The sequence below is a fragment of the Lissotriton vulgaris genome, chromosome 12, assembly GCF_964263255.1.
Source record: "Lissotriton vulgaris chromosome 12, aLisVul1.2, whole genome shotgun sequence".
Taxonomy (NCBI): Eukaryota; Metazoa; Chordata; class Amphibia; order Caudata; family Salamandridae; genus Lissotriton; species Lissotriton vulgaris.
In genome coordinates this window covers 631,685,306-631,705,858 of record NC_141700.1, presented here as the reverse complement: position 1 = coordinate 631,705,858, position 20,553 = coordinate 631,685,306, and the positions used below count along the sequence as shown (strand labels likewise).

Sequence of the window (20,553 nt, the reverse complement as noted above, 5' to 3'; positions counted from 1 at the left end):
CAAGGCAACTCTTCAGGCATCATCCACATCGGTTTTCTCTGTTTGCTCATTTGCCATGAACGGGGTGCAGAGCAGTTTGTCATTTCCACCCACCATTCTATATCTTTAGCAGCTTTCTCCTCTTTTCTCACTTCGTTCAGTCTTCACCCTACTCCCAGCACCCATTTAGTCATATCTCAGCCACACATATACCATAGTTGCCTTGATAGAAAGCCAATTTATCACTATTCTTCTTTTCCCCATACCATCCCCAGTGCAGCACTTTTATATGACATATTGCCCTTCTTGGGTTTGGAACAATTTCCAACTGTGGGAAGCTAGCTCTTAATATGGTATTACAAAAGGAGGTATAACATGCAAAGAGTCCAGGGATACCCTTACTACTGGACAGGGGCTTGCTGTAGCAATCCCAGCGTGCTCTTTTAGGGGGTAGTGTGGTTGGGCAGCCTTAGGCTTATCAAAGATGATTGTTAGGCATCTGCTGCACACACACAGCCAATAAATGATACACACAACACAATAAGGAGATCCACACCAATTTATAAAAATAACACTTCTCTTTGTATAACTTTAGTCATCAAGATCATCAAAATCAGGTAAGTACTTTTTAAAATAGCAGGTTTGAAGTAAACATTTTTTGATACTTTAAATCATATTTGAAGACTTTGCAGCAGTGTTAACCCCTTCCATGCTGGGCCGTTTCCGCCGCTGTGCGGTAAACAAAAGAACAGGGGCGGGCCATGACGAACCCCAGCCGTCATCAGCACACGAGCGCCGCAGAGCGTGACGGCTGGGGTTCGTCACCAGCATGGAAGGGGTTAAGCTAGGAAGAAAACATAGGCTTCATACAGTCTCTTAACAACAACTTTCAGTACCTTTCTCCCGGACTTAAGGTGATTATGGGGCAAGGTCCAAGGCAACACCAACAGGTCACCTCGGGAGGCACTGGGGCGTCCAGGTGCAGAGGTGTGTTTTTCAGCCTCAGGTTGCTTTGATACTTTAAAATAGTAATTGGAGCTCTTTGTGGTATTGTTAACCTCTGGAGGAAAAACATGTATTGCATTCGGGCACTCAGCTGTGACTTGCGGGGCCAATCTTGTGGACTTAAGTTGACTATTGGACAATGTCCAAGGCAGCACTAACAGTTCACTTCAGGCAGCACGGGGGCGGCCGGGTGCAGAGGTCCCTTACATTATTGGGTGCACCATTTAAGTCTATGGAAATCTGTCTGTCAGAAAAGAGGCTGCTAGCTCCGACTGGGGGACCAGTCGGACTGAACCGATCTGGGGGCTCAGGCCTCATGATGCTTCGGGACACCTTTGGTCCTCTTCTCCAGGGCAAATATAGACCTGATCTTTTAGGTGAACACCATACTCTGAAATTTCTCCTTCATAGTTTCGTCACCCAGATTGGTGTGAATAAGCAGCGGCTGTATTTATACCATCTGTTCTAGGGAATCCAAGTTCACATTATATTTTTTTTAACAAAGAGGTTTTAAACTCCCCCGGTCTATACCACTCAGTGGTGTGGACGGCAAAGAACAAGAAGTGGTGAAAAAGGTTGACAGTGGGGGTGACCTGATCTGTATCCCTCTACAGCTCCTTTGTGTATATGGCCTTTTCTCAAGGGGCCAATGGCGACGGGTGCAGAGTAGTCCTTAAGCGTTGGATTTTCGACATCCGGAGCAGTCGCGGTAGAAGGGGCCTGTAAGCAGAGGCTGCTGTCAGGAAGTCCACCGTGTGCAAGTCCAAGGTGGGTTTTGTCTCCAGAGGGCAGGGACACCACGCTAGCACTATTGGCTCACGTCAGCCCCTGCTAGAAAGAGTAGGTTCTTTGCGGCATCTGTTTTTTGTGGTTCCGGAGTCTCACAGTCTTCCTTGCAGTACCTGAAGGCTCCACTGGAGTCCTTGTTTCATTGCTGAAGGCAGGCAGGCCTCCCAGGCTTTGGAGGCACAGCAACTGCAGGACAAGACTACTTTTGGCACACTTTGGTGGGAGCAGCATACCGGCCGGCGAGGCTGATGTTTGATCAGTTGCTTATTCTACAGCCTGCGCTTTTGCAGCTCTTTAGTGTCCTTCTTCATAGGTCGGCAGGAATCTGATTTCCTTGTGCCAGGGCTCCGCTAAATACTGAATTAAGGGGCATTAGGCATGTGTAGGGTGTAAGCCAATGAGCTACTTACCCTTGGGGGCACTACGCCCCCTATATGACCACTTCCTGGCGGAAGCCTATATGATCACTTCCTGGAGCAAGTGGGCATAACCCTATCCCAGAGATCCTAAATGTGTCATTGCCAAGGTGGTCACGTCTTAAATGTTGCATCCACTTCAAGTAGCCCAGTTCAGGGGTGGTAATCGCCTGTGGGTAGACACGCCTGTCTTGCCTAGCTAATTTTCCTGCCTGTCCCGGTTTCAAAGGTCTCTGGACAAAGGGGGGCAGAGTTCTGTTATGAGAGAAGCTAGATGCACATACCAAAGACGGTGGGCCACTTTGAAGTTCCCCGGGCCTGGAATGCTAATCCGCAGATCATCCTGAGGGAGCAGGTGCAAAGCACCCTCTGCCAAGCAGGCTTGGTTTATGGTCCCCATAACAAAGGCCCTCACCCTTGGGTGTCCGAAACCAGTCTCTGGTGGCAGGCTGGCAAAAACCAGCCAGTCAGCACACCAGTATCTGGTAGGGTTTCAAACCCGACACTGTCATCAGTGTTGGTTTATTATATGAGCTGTTTGATACCAAACATACATATTTTCAGTGAAGCCTTCATGTAACTGGGGAACTGTCCAGCACATGCTTTCAAAATGACTTATTTTCAACCACTTTCTTCCAAGGTAACCTATTAGTTATGGCCAGCTGCAGTAGTTCCTTCAAGGCGAGATTGAAAACCTCAACCAACTCATTACTTTCAAGATGATATAAAGATGACTTGTTGATGTTTGATGCCATTGTTATCCAGCAAAGATTCCATTTCTTCAGACACCAATTGGGTGCCATTGTTAATTTCCAACTCATTGGTATAATCTTTTCTCATGAACACCCTCAGCAACAACTGAATAACAGATGCAGTATTAACATTGTTGACAAAACTGACAGGCTAGTTTGACATGTAATCAATTTATACTATGGCAAATTTAGAATTCTCTCTCAAAACTCTTTTCAGACTAGCATTACTAGAGCTGATTTAGGTAGGGACACTAACCAGCAATGGCTGGGTCACTTGAGTGTCGTCACTCAAAATACAAGGACTGCAATCTCTAACAAAACATTTGGTATCTTTATCCATTTCAAGCCACCAAAAATCCCTCAGTTTCATAGCTTGAATACATATATGCCCTTCATGAGTTAACTTCAAAACTCTCTTTCTCAGTCTTGCAGGTAAACCAGCTGTCCCAACCGGTATAACAAACCATTAACATAAGTGAGTTCATGGGCAACATGGAAATAAGGGATTTTGGCGTGCATTGCACCTTTGACTCTTGGCCAACCCTGTGACATCCACTTCATTACATCTTTCAGGTTAGCATCAGATTCCAATTCACATTTCCACTCTTCCTCTTTCAGAGCCCCTTTCATTGCCTCAGCCACTTGCCTGATCATACACACCCTTTCCTCGCTATTCACAGCATAGCTTTCCAGCCCTTGTATGGGCATCCTAGATAGGAAATCTGTTACAACATTTTTCTTTCCTGCAGCATGCTTGATTTTGTAATTGAACTATTGTAACCAATACTACAACTTACCAATTCTAGGTGTGGCCTTAGCAGCCCCTTTAGCGCTAAATATATCAACCAGGGTTTTATAGTCCGTATGGACGACAAATAGCACACCATAAATGTATGAATGGAAAGACTGCGTTCCCCACCATAAGGCTAAAGAAGCCTTCTCTCCTGTCGAGTATATGTGTTCTGCACCCTTTAAGTGCCCTTGATTCAAAAGTCACCACATCTTCTTCACCATTGCTTCTCTTTTGCAAAGAACTGTACACAAACCGAAGTGCAGTAGTAATGGTTTTATCTCTTGTCATACAATTTCAAGGGTTTAGCTAAAACAATGTCCTGATGTGTACAATCAAACGATTCCTCTTATTCTTCTTTCCATGCATACACTATCCCCTTTTTCAACAAATTTGGTAAGGGATTGGTGTTGTTGGCAAATTGCCATACAAACTTTGAATACAATTTTGCTAGACCCAAAAATTATATGAAATTATATGATCTTTGTTGGTGGGCAGCGGGGGCCTCTTTGACTGCCCTAACCAGTTTAACTTTGGGTTCAACTCTGGTTTCAGATATATGATGACCAAGATAATCAACACATTTGTCCTCAACCTGACACTTGTCCTGTCTCAGTGTCATACACTTACCTGAGGAATTTGCAAAACATTGTCCAATCATGTACTATGTTGCTCAGCACTGTTTCCAAAAATCAATATATAGTTTTGAAAATACCTTACACCTTCACATTCTTTAAACATCTCTTTCATGAGCCTCAAAGTTGCTGAAGAGGCTGACGCCATGCCAAACAGCATAAGCTTGAAACGAAAAGCCCCTCCAGGAGTCACGAAAGACGTGAGGTGTCTCGAGTCTTGATTCAAAACCTCTTGATGGTACGCAGCCGACATGTCGAGTGTGATAAATACTGAGGCACCTTCCAAAGTACTCAACATTTCATTCATATTTGGAAATGGTTCTCTGTCCAACCAAATGTTCTGGCTCAAGTCACGCAGATCAGCACACAGGCAAAATGATTTGTCCTGCTAAGTGCTAAAACTACAGGAAAAAGCCACTCTGAGCACTCTTAACGGCTCAATCACATCCAACCTACACAGCTCTAAATCTTTTCGGAGACCAGCCCTTAAATATAATGGTACTCTGCAAACCTTGTGTGCAACTGGTATGGGTCCTACCTTCAATAATCCTATATTGGAAACCTTTAAGTTTTCCTAAACACTGTAGAAAGACTTCAGGATATCTTTTCACCCATTGGTTTTCAATCGCCATAGTCATACAAATGAGTTTATACTTTGAAGCTACACTTCCGGATGGTTAGGACTAAATACTATATTCAATTTACCTTGATCATGCCATCTTAATAGATTTTATACTTGCTTTTCCACAGACCACACATCATGCTTTTTGTTCATTAAATCCTAAAAGCTTCAAATTAACACTCAGTTTAAATTCTCTTCTCCCCGGCAAGCAAATATTTTAATGCTTGACTCCACAAGTTTTAGTGCCATGAACTTTTTGAAAACGTCAGGACCAATTAACATGAAGGGTGATCCTGAATCATTCATTAAATGTATGCTATGCCATTAATCGGATCATTACAATTACGGGAGTTTCCTTCTAACCTGTGAGATCAATGGAACTTCCTTATCATTACCTTCTTCATTAACATAAACCATAAACTCATTGTGTAGCTCGGATTTGTTCTACTCCTCATCGCTACCTAATGCAAACACAAATAATTATCATCCTCACTCGTGTTTACTGTATCACATTCATTCACCTGAGCTACTGTGGGTTTCCATGTACTGCAACACACTGTTGTTTATGATTACACTTAAAACACCTTTGTACCAATGCTGGACAGTTGTTTGCCAACTCAACCTTTGTGCGGAGGCCTCATCTGTAGCATGTTTTTAAAAAAATGTTCTTATTGGTTTTTACAGTTGGGTAAATACAAATAACAAGTAATGCGGTTTGAAATTACATATTGCGTGAGTATCCACATTAACACAACTCAGAGTATAGAGGAACATACAAAAAATGCACTGATAACAGTAGTAAGGCATTTTATGAGTTCAAACAATGAGACAGAAATAGGTATATCTGGCAAATGAATGAGGACCATTCATCGGGGCTTAGGCTAGAACTGGGAGTGGGGTGAAGGGGATCAGTTTGGATGTAATGGCAGGCGGGTCCAAGTGGGAAAGGAGCACTAGAGTACATGTAGGTAAGTGCCTATCACAGTGACGTAGATAAAGTGGGCATTTCTAGAAATAAGCTTGGGGAATTCTAGGGCCTGTTCCCATTCTGTGTCATGTAGTGCCCTCCCGAGGTGGTCCTCTCACTTGGTCTGTGGTGCAGCTAGGGGAGCCCCAGTGAGTTCATGAATGGCTTTGTATATCCAAGTGATCATGTGGTGCCCACCCATCATGGAAAGGATAGTCTATAGCACTGGGTGTGTGGTTGATTCGGTGTTGAGCGTGTTGCAAAAGGTCTGGCATGTAGAACGTAGTTATCTATAGGTGAGAAATTGCTTGTGAGGGAGTCCATTTTCTTTGGTGAGTTGTTCGAAGGTAAGAAGGCCCCCATTGGAGAAGAGATCCCCAGTGATTACCAGCAAATGCACCCGCCAGCTTCGTAGCTTCTGGGACAAGTAGAAACCGGGAAAGCGGGGGAGGCCCACCATAGGAAGTGCCGGAGCATATGCAGGAGTGCGGTGTGTTCAACAATATAGTTGAATCATTCAGGTGTTGGCCACCATCACCTGCAGTCACCACGGGGACGGGGCACGACCTTGGGGAGGAGGAAAACCCCAATCTTGGACTTGGACAGAGGGCCTAGCCCCTAGTATGTTTCTCCCAAGTGGGTCTCAACTGTCCAGCATGCCAGCCACTGCAACTGTGCTGCAAGGAAATACGCCTCAAAGGTAAGGGCACTCGGGCGATCTGAACTACTGGTAGTTGCAATTTTTCAGAGCGATTCAGCAGCGTTTTTTTCTCCAGGAAAGGTCACATAGCCAGTGGCGGCTCCTCCTCTAAGGTGGAGGAGCGTCACCCCACTGCTCCGCAGCAGGAAACATAAAATGATAATAACTCGCTTTATTATCAATTTATGTCTCCTTTTGCTGCGGCAGCTTTCTGGGCGGGGAGGGGTTGCTCCAAGGACAGAGGAGCAGGGGAGGAGTGGTTTGCCCACTCCTAAGTGCACATGACTGTTTGGTCAGCCCACTCGGGCCGCCCAAAACAGTCAGGCACCCACTGATCTTCTCCATGCAGGCTGCAGTACATCCTGCATGGAGAACATGCCCAGGTGCCCATTCCCTGGCTGATCGCCGATCCACGGCGCTCAGACCAATCACAACGCTGCATTGCAGCGCTGTGATTGGCTAAAGGGAGTCTGGTAGCTGGGTGCTTCCTGTATTCTGCTGCAGGAGCGCCCTTACGGCATAAGGAAAAAGGATCTCCGCTAAAAGGCCCGACAAGGACGCCGATCGGGTATTGCAGCGCCAACCTGATAAAGAGCAGACCCGAAGATGAAGCAGACACCTCACTGATGAGGGGTGTGTGAGGATCCTTTTCCAAAAGGGGAAACCTCCTCCTGCCTCAAGTGTGTACCTCTTAACACACTATTTGAACATCAACCAAAATTGTTCACTAGGGATCGGAAACTCCCATGTGAACGAGCGAAGTTGCGATGTGCAGTTTTCATTTTCAAAGCCTAGGGAAGTGTGATGACCTTACCGACCACAATGAAGTGTAGAAGAAGAGGGTTAAATTATATTGTCTCGTGTTTAACGAGTCACACGAGGTAGGGTCTGTGAGCCCCGTTGGGAATCGTCAGATGGGCTGGTTTCCTCATCAGAGTTAAAGTTGTGTGGACCCATCTCATCATCCATGACTCCAGCGCCGGTCGCCTCCCGAAGGGCTCGTCTGTTAACTTCAATGATTTATTCCCGAGCAGGAGAATTTAGCGGAGTGGGTTGGGGAGAGGCCTCCCTAGAGGTTTGTTCTGTCAATTCTGTTGTGGTCGGATGCCCACAGGTTGCCCGTGTCTCCCACAGGAGATGTATGGTGGTATTGGTACACCCAGTCCAAAACAGCCTTGGAGGTCTGTGAAAAAGATAGTCATCGTTCGTCATGATTTTGATGAGGGCCGGGAACAATAAGGGATATTGAATATTGAACCTTCACCTGTCGGTGCCACCGTCAGACCTCCAGGGAGGAGGAAAGCTGCTGCTGGACAGCTTGGGTGTAGCTCAGAAATATTGAGCTTGTCCTCGACCTTCTATTTTCCAGCCAATCTGGCAGTCCTCAAGATGGCATTGGGGTCCTTAAAGGACAACTTAGCCAACATGGGGTGAGGGGGTGCAACCGAGAAAGGATGGTGCGCCCCCTCCATCATCCTTGGAGTAGGGATACTGAAAAGGGGAGTCAGGGGGCACCCACATCCATACACCTCTCATGTAGGAGAAATAAATTGCTGAGAAAAACTGTCCTCTCCACAAACTGAACGGAGTAGAGCGATAAAAGCATACTCTTATCATAGCTGGTATGGCTACAAACATCCATGTGAGCAATTTCACTGTTGTGCCCATCTTAGTCACATGGGGAACTATTTCTCCATGCATCAGAGGTGTTGTAGCCACAGCATACACTGCGTGCATAAAGATCCTAAGTCGTCTCATATTTGTTTTAAGGGTTACAGTTTCATGCAGGAATAGGTAAAGATGTGTGCTGTATAACAATACCCCCCCCCCCTCCCACCCCACCTCCGATTAAACACACTGGTAAACAAACGCCTTCTGTCTCCCCATTGTCTCTTAGCAGCTTTGTCAAACATGACCTGCTTAATCACTCATTAGGAGAATACAAAATACTTGAACTGTTTACTGCTATGTGTTGGCCATTTTGGTGAGAGGTGTGGTTCCAGGAGATCCACCTGTCCCAGGTTTGTCCTTCCAACAGCCGAACAGAATCTTAAACAGCACCTTTGGTAGCTCAATGAGTGGCTGACGTACCAGGGTCGAGCGTGTGTCAATGTATTCTACTCTTTTTCATCCCTCATCATGTTTCTGACCAATCTTTATGTATCACTTCTAGAAGCTGGGTCTACAGTCTCTTTAGCAGCTGAAGATAACCGGGAACATGATTTAAACGGTGATATTTAAGATACACAGTGAAATGACATGTGAAAAGTGTAAAGTTGTGGCTAATAATACAAAGTACGTCCATTTGCAGAAGTTATCCTACTCCTGTGATTGCTAGAAATTGTCATGCTTGGATTGTTTCGATATTCCATACATGTAAAACCTACAATGTCAAGGTGACGCTTTATGCTGCCCTGGTTGTTTTTTCAACTAAGATATGTGGCAACATAACCTGAATAGCTGGGATCCAGATGAACATGGTCAGTAAAGTGTCCGTATTTGGTCGATCCCCCAAAACACCACTGCATCTTTTGTGGGACTGTTAGCATTGTTGGCTGAGCATCATATTGTACCAAAGATTATGCTCGGTTCCCCCCAAGCTGTGCTTCTTGGAAGAAATATTTAGCACTCTGAGCATGAAGAGATATACTCTGGCCTTGTACAACCAGGTCAATACACCAACGCTATTTGAGATAATTACTAGGCCTACCTAGCATAGATAGTTATCATAAGATTCCTAAAAGAAGATTGAAGAGTGAGAGATGCCATTTGATTTTATTTGGAACATTTCCACTCGTGTTAACGTGTCTGTTAGTATGACCTTCCATTATCATTTGACTCTTTTTGCTGTCGCATCTTGGCATTTAGGGAATGCATATAACTGTTCGGTATTAGCTTTTATTTGTAAGTGAAATGGTAAGGTTTAATACATTTTCTTTTTAAACTTGCACTGATCTTTTTGTAACATTGTTTCTTCATGTCTGAAAATAAAAAAAAAACTTTAAATTAGCCACACTTGAGTGTTTTCTTTTTGTTTGTGAAACTGTGGGCCTTTCAGTCTTCAGACCCATTATAAATAGCAGTCTGGGCTTTTTAGTCACGTTTCATTTTTTTTTCTGTTCATTTTTTCCTTTACCATTATCTCTAGTAAGTATATAAAGAAAATGATCAGTTTTCAGAGTTTGAATTTGTCTGTGTCTTGAAAGTCATAGCACACATGCATGCATATTTATTTTTAGCATAATTGTCCTCTGAACTACAGGATGGAATGACATTGATTTCATTATTGTATATGTCACCACAGTTGGAAAACCAAATCTCATATTCTTTCCCTTCCTCTTTAGGGACTTTGGAATGCAACCACAGTTGAAAACAGGAAAAGAGCAATGCACGGGTAAGAAGTCAAATAACATGCAATTTAGGTTTAACTGATTTAATTAGTTTTCATAACTGCACATGAAAGAAGTAAACAGATGACAACTGTTCAGAGGGAGTCAACACCCCAACATAACACTTCACCTCAACTAACTTTACCCAGCAACCTCCGGTACCCTAATCTAAAATTAATACATCTCAAAGTCCTATTCATAGTACGCTTTTCCTACACATTTTCATGATCGCATAATCCTTTTCATATCCAGTCTGGCTCATAGTCAAATAACTCAGTCCTACATGGTTGGTATCTCCTGCTTGGCCCACCTCACCATGATTGCATGGGTAGCTAGAGTTAGTGTGGTTTCTAATTGCTTACATCTAATTGATTTGTAAGGTCTGCTGCCTTTGATCTGTAGGCCTAGAAGTACTGTTCCCGGTTCTCTGAGTTTTTGCATTTGAAGGTACTTCCTACATTGCAATACTCTTCCCATAATCTATTTAATTTGGGGCAGTGACAGAGACAGAGTAAATGCTTCAGTGTGCCTAAAGCCCCACAACCTTTCAGGGAAGTTTATATTTGTCCCAGCTTGCTATTTTCTCTGGGGTTTTATACCAGTATTCCAGGATTTTGTATTGTGTTTCCCTCATCTTTATCCAATAAGCTGAGATCTGCACACTTATACAATCTTTATCTTTCTTAATGTGAATGGGTTGTCCCTATTTCTACATACAAGCATCTCCGTCCTTGAGTTTTTCTTTCTGGTGTTGTGTTAAAAATGTGTGTAAAGAAATTTGATATGCTACCTCTCTTGTGTCTTCCATCTTTTAGTGATTTCATGAAGGTAATTAATGTGCACAAGGACCCATGAAGGAACCACCTCAGTCTCAGATCTGGCAATCACCACCTCACACAATCACCCTCCACCCTGCCTCTACCCGACCATGTTCACACATAAGGTGCCACCGCTTAGGGCTGCTACCAGTTCTAGGCCTAGTTAGTCTTTGGCACACTTGCGCAATATGCTGGCGCCTTCCGGCTTGTTCAATCCACTTAGTCCTCTTTGTCATTGTTCGCTTGCTGTGTGACGATGTTTGTTGCCCACTTTCATTCATTGGTTTAATGGAATAGCTGACTTCGATTGTGCTCTCCTGTGGTGTCAGAAGGGTGTAGATTATCGCTGATTGCCCTCCCCAAATTGACACTGGCAATGCCCTCATACAATGCAGTTGAATGAATGCATTTGTTTAAAAAGCAATGCGCTTCAGTGAAAACGTAGCCTTCAAAATAAGGTACACCTCTCCACTGAAATGTTGAGGTCTTTTGTTTTCCTAAAGAAATTAAAATACTTTGAGAACCAATCTGTATTTTAACCCAAGTGGTGCTATCCTGTTCTGTCAGACAAGGTAATATCCGGACAGTACAAGATGGATACTTTTAGAATTTGTTTTCCCACAGAATCACTTTTGTACTGGAGTAGGCTCCCTCAGATGGTAACTTTATTACTATATATTTTCAGAGGAGTTTCTTTGAACCTCAATATTTGGTCAAATAGGTTTGTGCATCGTTAAAAAAAGTATAGGTCTCTGTGCGCATGGCAAATTTGTCATTCTCTCCAGCTAAACTGAGAACCTCTGAAATTGACCAGTGATGGCTCTGGTCATAGAGTGCAGGGTACCTCACCAAAAATTCTTGCTTATTTTCTTTAGAGTCGATTGCTTCGCACTGTTATATTGGTGGCGAGCCCGGGCCTAACTTGTTCAGTTAAATTCTGTGTAGCTCTTATACATGACCATGAAAGTTTTTGTCACATTTTTTCTCTGTGAATGTTTGAGGTTCGTTGTGATCTAGATTTGCAACTCCCCTTAAATTGAATAACCGAAATATTTATTTATGTTTTGGTTTTTAATTTTCTAACTATGTGTAGTACGAGAATTAGACTTCGTCTGCAAAATTATTCAAGAGCCATCAATTGACCCCCAATAATTTCAGAGTTTGGTTCTTTAATTTGAGCTAATGCATTTGCAAACCAAGAATAAGTTTCTCATTATTTTTTTAAGTAATGGAGGTGATTTCTAACTTTCAAACGTGCTCTTATCCTTCCTATTGCTGAGGTGTAGTCACACTTGCAGCATATGGCCACCATTATTATTTTTTCTTACTCCTACAACGTTCTCAAATCTGTTTACATGATTTGAGAAACACATTGTGGCAGCTGCTAAGTCCGTTGTCTTATTCCGGTCCAGTAGTCTGCGATTCATGTGCCAGCATCAGTGAATTGAGAATGTATTTAATGGTTTTTTTTATAGCACAGATCACTGAAAGGTATGAGAGTGTTTTACTTGAAACAACCAAGATGTGCAGTCTACCATGAATATCACTTAGAACCAAAGCAGTAATAAACATATCAACCAGGAAAGCTTCAATTATGTAGCACCAGTATTGGGAGGGAGGAACAGATTAGGCTAGGTATTACTATTTTAGCCTGACAAATATGGATAAGATTTCAGGTATTTAGAGAAGGATATCATGGTGGGATTATGTCTGCTGGTTGTCAGTTCCACAAAAGCTAGGCAGCACCTGAAAAGAATTGATGTCATGCATAGGTAATTTTGAGTAGGCGATTATTTTTACTTCTTGATGCCCTGTTGATGCCCAACTCTTTGTAAGCCAGACAACCCAATTTGAACTTTATTCTGCCTTTAAAGGGAAACCAGTGTGACCCAGCTCGGATAGGTGTAACGTGGTCAGATTGTTTGGTAGATGAGATCAATCTTGTTGCCGCATGAAGGACAGTTTTTAATGGGATGAGGGCACTCTGATAAAGCAATACTAGTTGCCGTCCCACAAATTCAAGCCCAGTGAGAATAAGAGGATGTGCTGCTCATTTGAAAATAGCTTTTTGGAGTGTGGAGGAGTTTGTATCAAGGCTAGTCCCAATAAAAAAATAATGTAGGGGGGAGTGACAGAGAAAGATCTGTGATACTAAAGTTGTTGATGAAGTCTTAAGGCTACCATAAATGATTGGTGAATGTTTGGATGTCTTGCTGTCTTGCTGTCGGATTTTACTACTTGAGAGTGGTTTAATATGTAAGAGTCAAACCATTTGAGGACGAACATCTGATACCAAAGCGTTGATTTAGGTGAGGGATCAGAAGACCGTGGTAAATGGTATTGAAGAGAGAAGTGGGTTTGAGAAGGATAAGGAGGCATGTGTCACCACTATCAGGAATACGGTGCATTTCATCAATGTTATTGAGTAAAGCCATTTCAGTGCCATGGCCAGCTCTGACTCTAGACTGATGAGCTGTGAGCAGGTTAGATTCATTAATGTGATCATTAGGGTGAAGAGAGGAACATTTTTTTCAAGTGGTTTGCCTTTCCACTGACGGTTTGAGAGAGGGTGGTAGTTGTCAGGAAGATTAGGGTTGACGTTGTGTTTCTTCAACAAAGTGGTGCATTTGACTCAGTTATAGTAATTCAGGGAACATTCCTAAGTGGGGATACATTGATCATACTGAACCAAGCTTTTGCAAATAAGAGGAAGTTATCCTTAATGATGATTGGTGAAATTATTTCTTGAAGTATGCGGTTGGTTTGAGATTGCTGATAATTGAGAGCAAAAAGTCAGTGCAGGGCATGGCCAAAAGGGTATAACATTTGTTTATTACCTACAGAGTTTGGCAAATAGCTCCGCTCCTTGTGCTGTGGAACTGAGTGAGCTTATGCGCATAATTTCTAAAAGCTACCGCTTCACTCTGCCCCATGCCTGCAGAGCCCAAAGCTTGTGCTCAATAGACTTTGGGGGTGAGAGACACATGGACTAGGTTCAATGCATGGCCAAACGCTGCACCTGTTGCCCAATTTCCTCTGCACATTGGTGAAAGTCATGCACAGTGACTTTGGGGAATGTGTTCAGGACTTGGATGTAAGACATGCTGTAAACCCCTACCCAGCTTTACAAAGGCCTTGCCAAAGCCTGTGTACCCTACTAGGGCCTCAGAGCTAGTTGAACACATCTGTAGGTCTTGCCCAGGCGATCCTTGGTAGGTGGTGGTGAGCAATGGATCTGCACTCCGATTGTGTGTTAAGGATCTCCTGTGCAGTGGTGTGCAGAGTGAACATTAGATATAGCCTTAGGCCATGCTCTGTACTGAGATCCTTCTTCCCCTAATGCTACTATGCAGGACATTTGCCCATGTGCAGTGGGTATTGGGAGAAAGGTGTGACCTTCTGCCACGCTATATGAAAGTCCTATTCTGGGTGCCCATTTTGTAATGCAAGGTGTTTTGGGGGTATTAGTTTTTTTTTCCAAATTCGAGATTGGCATACATCTCATGACCTACCTTCGTTTTTAGGTGATTATAAATTGCAACCATCTTCAAACTGTGGCATGCTAGCCAAAGTGGCATAGTTTTGCGGTGTTAATCATTTTATTGTTAAAAATGGCTCGACTGGTGATTGCTAAAAACAAGACATTTATTTCCTTTTTTTATTTACAAAAAGCCACTATGACATTCTCCTTTTTTGTTTTTTAAATCTATCTGGAATTTTTTATGGGCTATTCTTAAAAAGTGAGGTCGCACAAAATGTTGCCTGAATACAAGACGATGGATACTATGTGGGACAGTTACTGGGCACAGAGCTTTTCTGAGGGCCCTAGTACCTGGTGTCCACTGCCAGGCTCAATCCTGCCATTTCTCACAGCTGATCATCTGTGGTGTACATACAACCCCAAGGACCTCTACAAGGAAGCAAGTGGTCACCCATTTCCTGACAACAGACTAATGCACTAAAGAAGTACCCTGTTAAAAATAAAAAAATTAAAAAAGCAAAATGTATAGAACTGGGGAGCATGTGGGAGTACATGGAATACCACTTTTGATTTATTTATTCTCTGTAGAAAGTGCTTCTTTCTCCTGCATCCATGTGTATATCCAAAGAATCATCATAAAGTGGTTCCGAGACATATGCCCCTAACACTGTACAAACAAAGTTGCTCTGACAACTCACTAGCGTCCTAGCCCCTTGGAATGGGATCCCCTGGCTACTGGGTGGAGACTTTAACTCTGTACTAGACGTCCCCTTAGAATGCTCATTCCCCCCGATGGACACCACTGCCTCATCGAACACTCATGCACTGAACACCTGGCTTGTCTACTGGTCCCTAACAGATGTATGGCGCGGTAGTAACCCTGATAAACGTATTTACTCCTATTACCATGCACACAACTTACATGTGAGATTAGATCACATAGTGAGCTCGCTGTCACTGTTGCCCCTTGTCAAGCAGATAGACTACCTGGGGCGCACACATTCTGATCATCACCCCCTGCACATGCGACTTAGCTGGGATGCAGGCCCACCACCTATCCCCACCTTGGGCCTACCGCCAGCAGCATTAGAAGACCAGCGTTTCCTGCGTCCTTTGGAACTGCCACAGCACTATTAATACAGTCTCCATAAATAACACACTTCTTGAATGGTAGTCATTAGAGGGCATAGCATGGCGCTCATGTGGAACATATGCAGACAACTGACCACTGCCATAGGTAAGGTGGAACACAAGCTACTGGAACATGAAACCAGGGTGGCGTCTGACATAGAGGACATGCCAAGATTAGATGAGGTGCGAAGTGAGCACATGAAACTACTGGAGCGCCTAAGATGCCTAAACTATGCTGCACACTCAGCCCACACCCACGCGGTGTCAGACAGACCAGGGAGGCTGTTGGCATGGTTACTGCGCCAGCAACAACCCCGACATTCCATACATATAATACACACAGCAATAGGAGACACCGTATATACACAACATGAGATACATGCAGGGATGATGAAAAATGATACTGCCATTTATGAATCTACCACGCAACACGACCAGGTGCGCATGGACACCTTTTTTAACTCAGTGCTCCTACCTGTCATAACACCAGAGCAGGGCGAAGCGCTAGATGCCCCAATTAACCCTGATGAGATTCGAGAGGCCATAGCGACATTAGCGACGGGTAAAACCGTAGGTCCCGATGGCCTAACTGTAGAATACTGCAAAGCATATACAGTGTCTTTAGCCCCACGCCTATACACCCTATACACTGCTGCCCTATTCAAAGCCTGTCTGGTCTCGCTTCCCAAACCGGATAGGGATCCAGCAAAGCTGGGTTCATATCGCCTCCTAGCCTTATTAAATACAGATTATAAAATCCTAGCGAAACTACTAGCGGATCGGTTACCACCTCTTGTAACATCCCTAGTTCACGCTGATCAAAACAGGTTTGTGCCAGCCCACAGCACTGCATTGAATTTATGGTGCTTCTTCAGGGTGGCCAAGTACTCGGTGGACCGATCGTCCTCTTCTGGTTGTTAAATACTAGACCAAGCGAAGGCCTTAGACACCCTATAGTAGAGCTACCTGTTTGCCGTGCTACCACATTACGGACTCGTTTCTTAGCATGGTCAAACTGTTATATAATGACCCAATGGTGAGAGTGCAGACAGGGCCTCACATTTCAGCATCAATCCGAGGGACCAGACAAGGATGCCTGTTGTCCCCGTTGTTGTTCTCGCTAGCTATTGAGCCCCTGGTGGCAGCCGTTCGCATGAGGGGGACAGAATGGGGAATTCCGCTAGGAGACCGTGTACACACAATTTCGCTGTATGCAGTTGATCTCCTTATATATATATCCAGGATGTGCAACCGATCCCGCCCTCGCTGGCATACTGTCTGGGAGAATTTGCTGCTCTGTCAGGGTTGAAACAAAACACATCAAAGTTGTGTCTGTACACGTTTGATAAAACATGTCCCAAGACACACGCTTAACAATATTTACATAGAATTGCAAACTGATACATTTTGGTACCTCTGGATCAGTGTCTTCCATCAGCAACAGGACCTGTTTGACGGCACCTGGGTAAAGCTTTGGCATCTATTCACTTCCATATGTTGTACTAGTACACGCTCCCACTGACAGTCACAGGTTGTGTGGCCCTGATTAAAATGATAGTTTTACCATGACTTCTATACTGCTTTTCTAACTTGCCCTTATACATACCACCACCATTTTTATGAACTCTTGAAGGAGCAGTAAGGGGTTTCATCTGGTGAAACTTCCTTAACAGAGTGGCCCTACGGAGCCTCTACCTGCCGACAAACAGAGGAGGACTCGCACTGCCCAATCTAGAACAATAGTACCTTGCTGCCCAACTGCAGTGGATGGCCAGGTGGCTCTCCGGGCATCCTCTGCCATTCCCCAACCTGGTCCCTCCGCACCCCCCTCATTTTGTTTCACCCATGCAATAAGGAGAAGGCGCCAATCTGGCTGTTGCTTAAGATAGCAGATCGCTGCTACCAAAGGTGCTTATACATCACAAGGGGCACAAAATCATACGCGCCTGTGTTGCCACTGCTGGGTACTCTCAGAGGTTCTGCTGCTGTCACATAGCTGTAACTGTGTCGCATGGAAGAAGGGGGGGATCCACGACATTGGAGATCTAGTTCATGAAGGTGTCCTGATACCGTTTACCTCGTTGGTCGAAGAGGTGTGCTCCAACCGGGTCAGGTCCTGTTACCTAGTGAAATCAGAACAACACTAAGCAAGCACTGAGGTGACATGACACAGGAGCCCTTAACACACTCAAAAATACAATACCTGCATGTTATGGGGCAAGGCCAGCACCTCACTAAATGGTTCGCCGCAACCCTCAGGTATCACAAAAAGACAACACTCGCACCCTTGCGACAGACTGGGAAAGGATTTTCAGTTTCCTTTCACAGACTCTGAATGGACCACTGTACTGGAGGGTCCTAATAACATACCACAAACATTGAGCTTCCGATTAATACAATATTACATAACCCAAAAAGCATATCTTACCATGGCTAAAATGAATAAATACTTTAACTGTGCGGATGCCGGGTGTCTGCGATGCCACACCATAGAGGTGGACCTGCTGCACATGCTGTGGAGCTGTCTAAGACTTGAGTAATACTGGAGAACAGTGACTAAGGCCCTGACCCGCTGCATGGAACATACAGTACCCCTGAAGTGGTAAGCATGTATCCCACAGAGTTACCATAGTAGCAGAAGACAAAGAGTGACCGCTCGCTTTATCGCTCTGGGGTCAATCGTAGCTAAACGATTGAGCACTAAGAGATGGAATGCTTCTGAATCCCCTAAGACGCAAGCTTGGAAACACTCCTTACAGATATGAGCTAAAGCAGAGAGCATTGCGGTACACAGGGAAGACACGCTAAGCCTAGGTAAAACCCCAATTGCTGCGTACTGGGACACAATTTTATGTGACTTTCAGGGGCAAAGCGCAAGCATTGATGATATATTGGAACCCATAGCCACCACACAACGCAAATCAGATGGCGCCCAAGATACAGAGTAAGGAACTGCCAGTAAATCCAAGGTGAGATAACACCCAATATAGGCCTGGCACTATGTGCCTACAGACTGAGGCAAGGAGATAGATACGCGTTTACTAAAATGAGGAACGGGAAAAGTTGCTCCAGTTCGAGTTAGAAATATCATTATGTTCCTAGTTTTGTTTAAGTTGTCCCAAACATTATTGTCCGCCTTCCAAGTTAGCAGACTAATCTGCAATTTACACTTTAGCACAAGATTAGTGAAACACCCCAATAACTGACTGTCAGCAGACAGTATGGATGGGGCTGAACAAGCCACGCACAGTAAGATACAATGATACAATGTTTAACATGTACAATGTCATTGTTAAATGCAAATTAACTTCATGGAGGAGCCGAACTTCTGTACAACAGGAAAGTGGCTACAGCCTGAACAGGCGAAGAATTGTAAAGTAAATGTCTGCTTTGTTTAATAAAATTAATAAAACCAATTCAAACAAAACAATAAAGTGGTGCCTGGACAGTGTAACACGTACTTGCTTTGTTCGTTACATGTTGTTAATTAACAATAATATAGTTACTTGAAAAGTTGCATTTTCTTTGTTTAAAGTAAACATTTTAATGAAAAGTGGCTGTTTTCCATTTCTGAGTTTAGTGAGTAAATGATCATGCACTTTTTTTGTAATTCGAACTGTAGACCTGATCACATCAAGCCCACAGTGTCTGCACCGCTTGGTATTATGGAGCCATAACCATGCAGGGGATTGCCAGGCTGTACCAGACTTGCAGAGCATGCTGTCCTCTCAGTACTGTGGCATAATACGTGCAGTCTGGGGCTGCAGAGAAGGGCACGCCTATGTCATGGAAACTGATTCTGATTGCACTACATTACTCGTGGACACTGCTTTGTCAGCAAAATGGAATCATGACAAGAGTTCAGAAGCTCATTTGACTGGAAATGGTACAAGTAGAAACAATAGTGAGGCTGTTTCTGCTTCCAGGACACCACATGGCCCAGCACAAGCAGATGTATGTCAGCAGCCTTCAAACAATGAGACCACTCTACAGATAGTGACTTTGGACGACCAAACATCCCACTTTGAAAATTCATCATACACTCAACTGACCAGCACTGTGTCTTTGCCAGCAAACGATTCTTATGGAAGCAACATGCAAGGTAATAACTCTGTCCCTAATTTTTCTGGAAAGTCAAAACATTATGGGGCCTATTACAATGTTGGCCGACTCGGAAATGGTACCGACCGACCTCCGGTCGACGGTCCTCCTTCCTGATTACGATGCGGCAGAACACTGTTCCGAGGGTCAGTGCCTTTTTGGGCTGCATCAAAATCGGCCCCTATATGTTAGAATGCATGTAATGCCCTTGGTGAGTGTTTGTCTGAATTGGTTGAGACGCATGGATTAATTTTATGAATTGCAAGTACAAGTTTATTTTTTGGGGTAAATCTTGCTGGCACCCCGCTGCGCTCCCTTCTAGTGCTAGAGATACACCACAACTTCTTCCTCAGAAAACAGACTCTGGAAGTTCTAGGAGTGCATTGTTCTTTAATGTTTATCTTAATTTTTCTTGTGCACCTCTTGTTCACTCAACAAATTCAACCTGCACGCATCTTATGTTGAAAAATGAAACTGAATTGAGTAGCTGTCTTGAGGCTTGTTCATTTATGGCATTTGCTGCTGAGCCTACTTATGAGGCAAAGGCAGCATGCAAGGGCATTGTGGGTGGGAGCTGGTGTGAATTTATATGAACGCACTTTTTTAGATCTCAGCAAGAGACGACTTAAGCTTCAGAAGTCTGTTAACAAAACCTTTTGTTTCCACTACATTACATAATCTTGGAGTGGGCTTTTGGGTCAGACCCCTTGCTCATGATTAGAAGGCTTTGTTGTCTATCTCACTTCCCTGCTCCTGATTCAAAGTCATTTTCACCAGGCATTTTGGTCTCGGTGTCAGTGATTTCAATCAACCGCTTTGTGAAAATGTTTTCTGACTGTTCCAAGATGACTGTCCGCATGTGCGGCAGACGTCTCCAAATGGGTTTACTTTCATTTTAGCAAATACCCTTTAAAGATGGTAACCAAAAATGGCATACATCTGTGGCAGCCTTTTGTCCATGCATTTTAATAATACTTA

At 43.9% G+C, this 20,553-nt stretch overlaps 1 protein-coding gene across 1 annotated transcript in view; it reads left to right on the top strand.

Moving 5' to 3' along the window:
• ZNF276 (zinc finger protein 276) overlaps positions 1-20,553 on the top strand; it is a 177,041-nt gene that overhangs the window by 40,673 nt on the left and 115,815 nt on the right. Inside the window, exons 3-4 of the mRNA XM_086945788.1 lie at positions 10,000-10,049; positions 19,097-19,576. Coding sequence (XP_086801914.1) covers positions 10,000-10,049; positions 19,097-19,576 — 530 coding nt within the window. The remainder of the gene's footprint in view (positions 1-9,999; positions 10,050-19,096; positions 19,577-20,553) is intronic.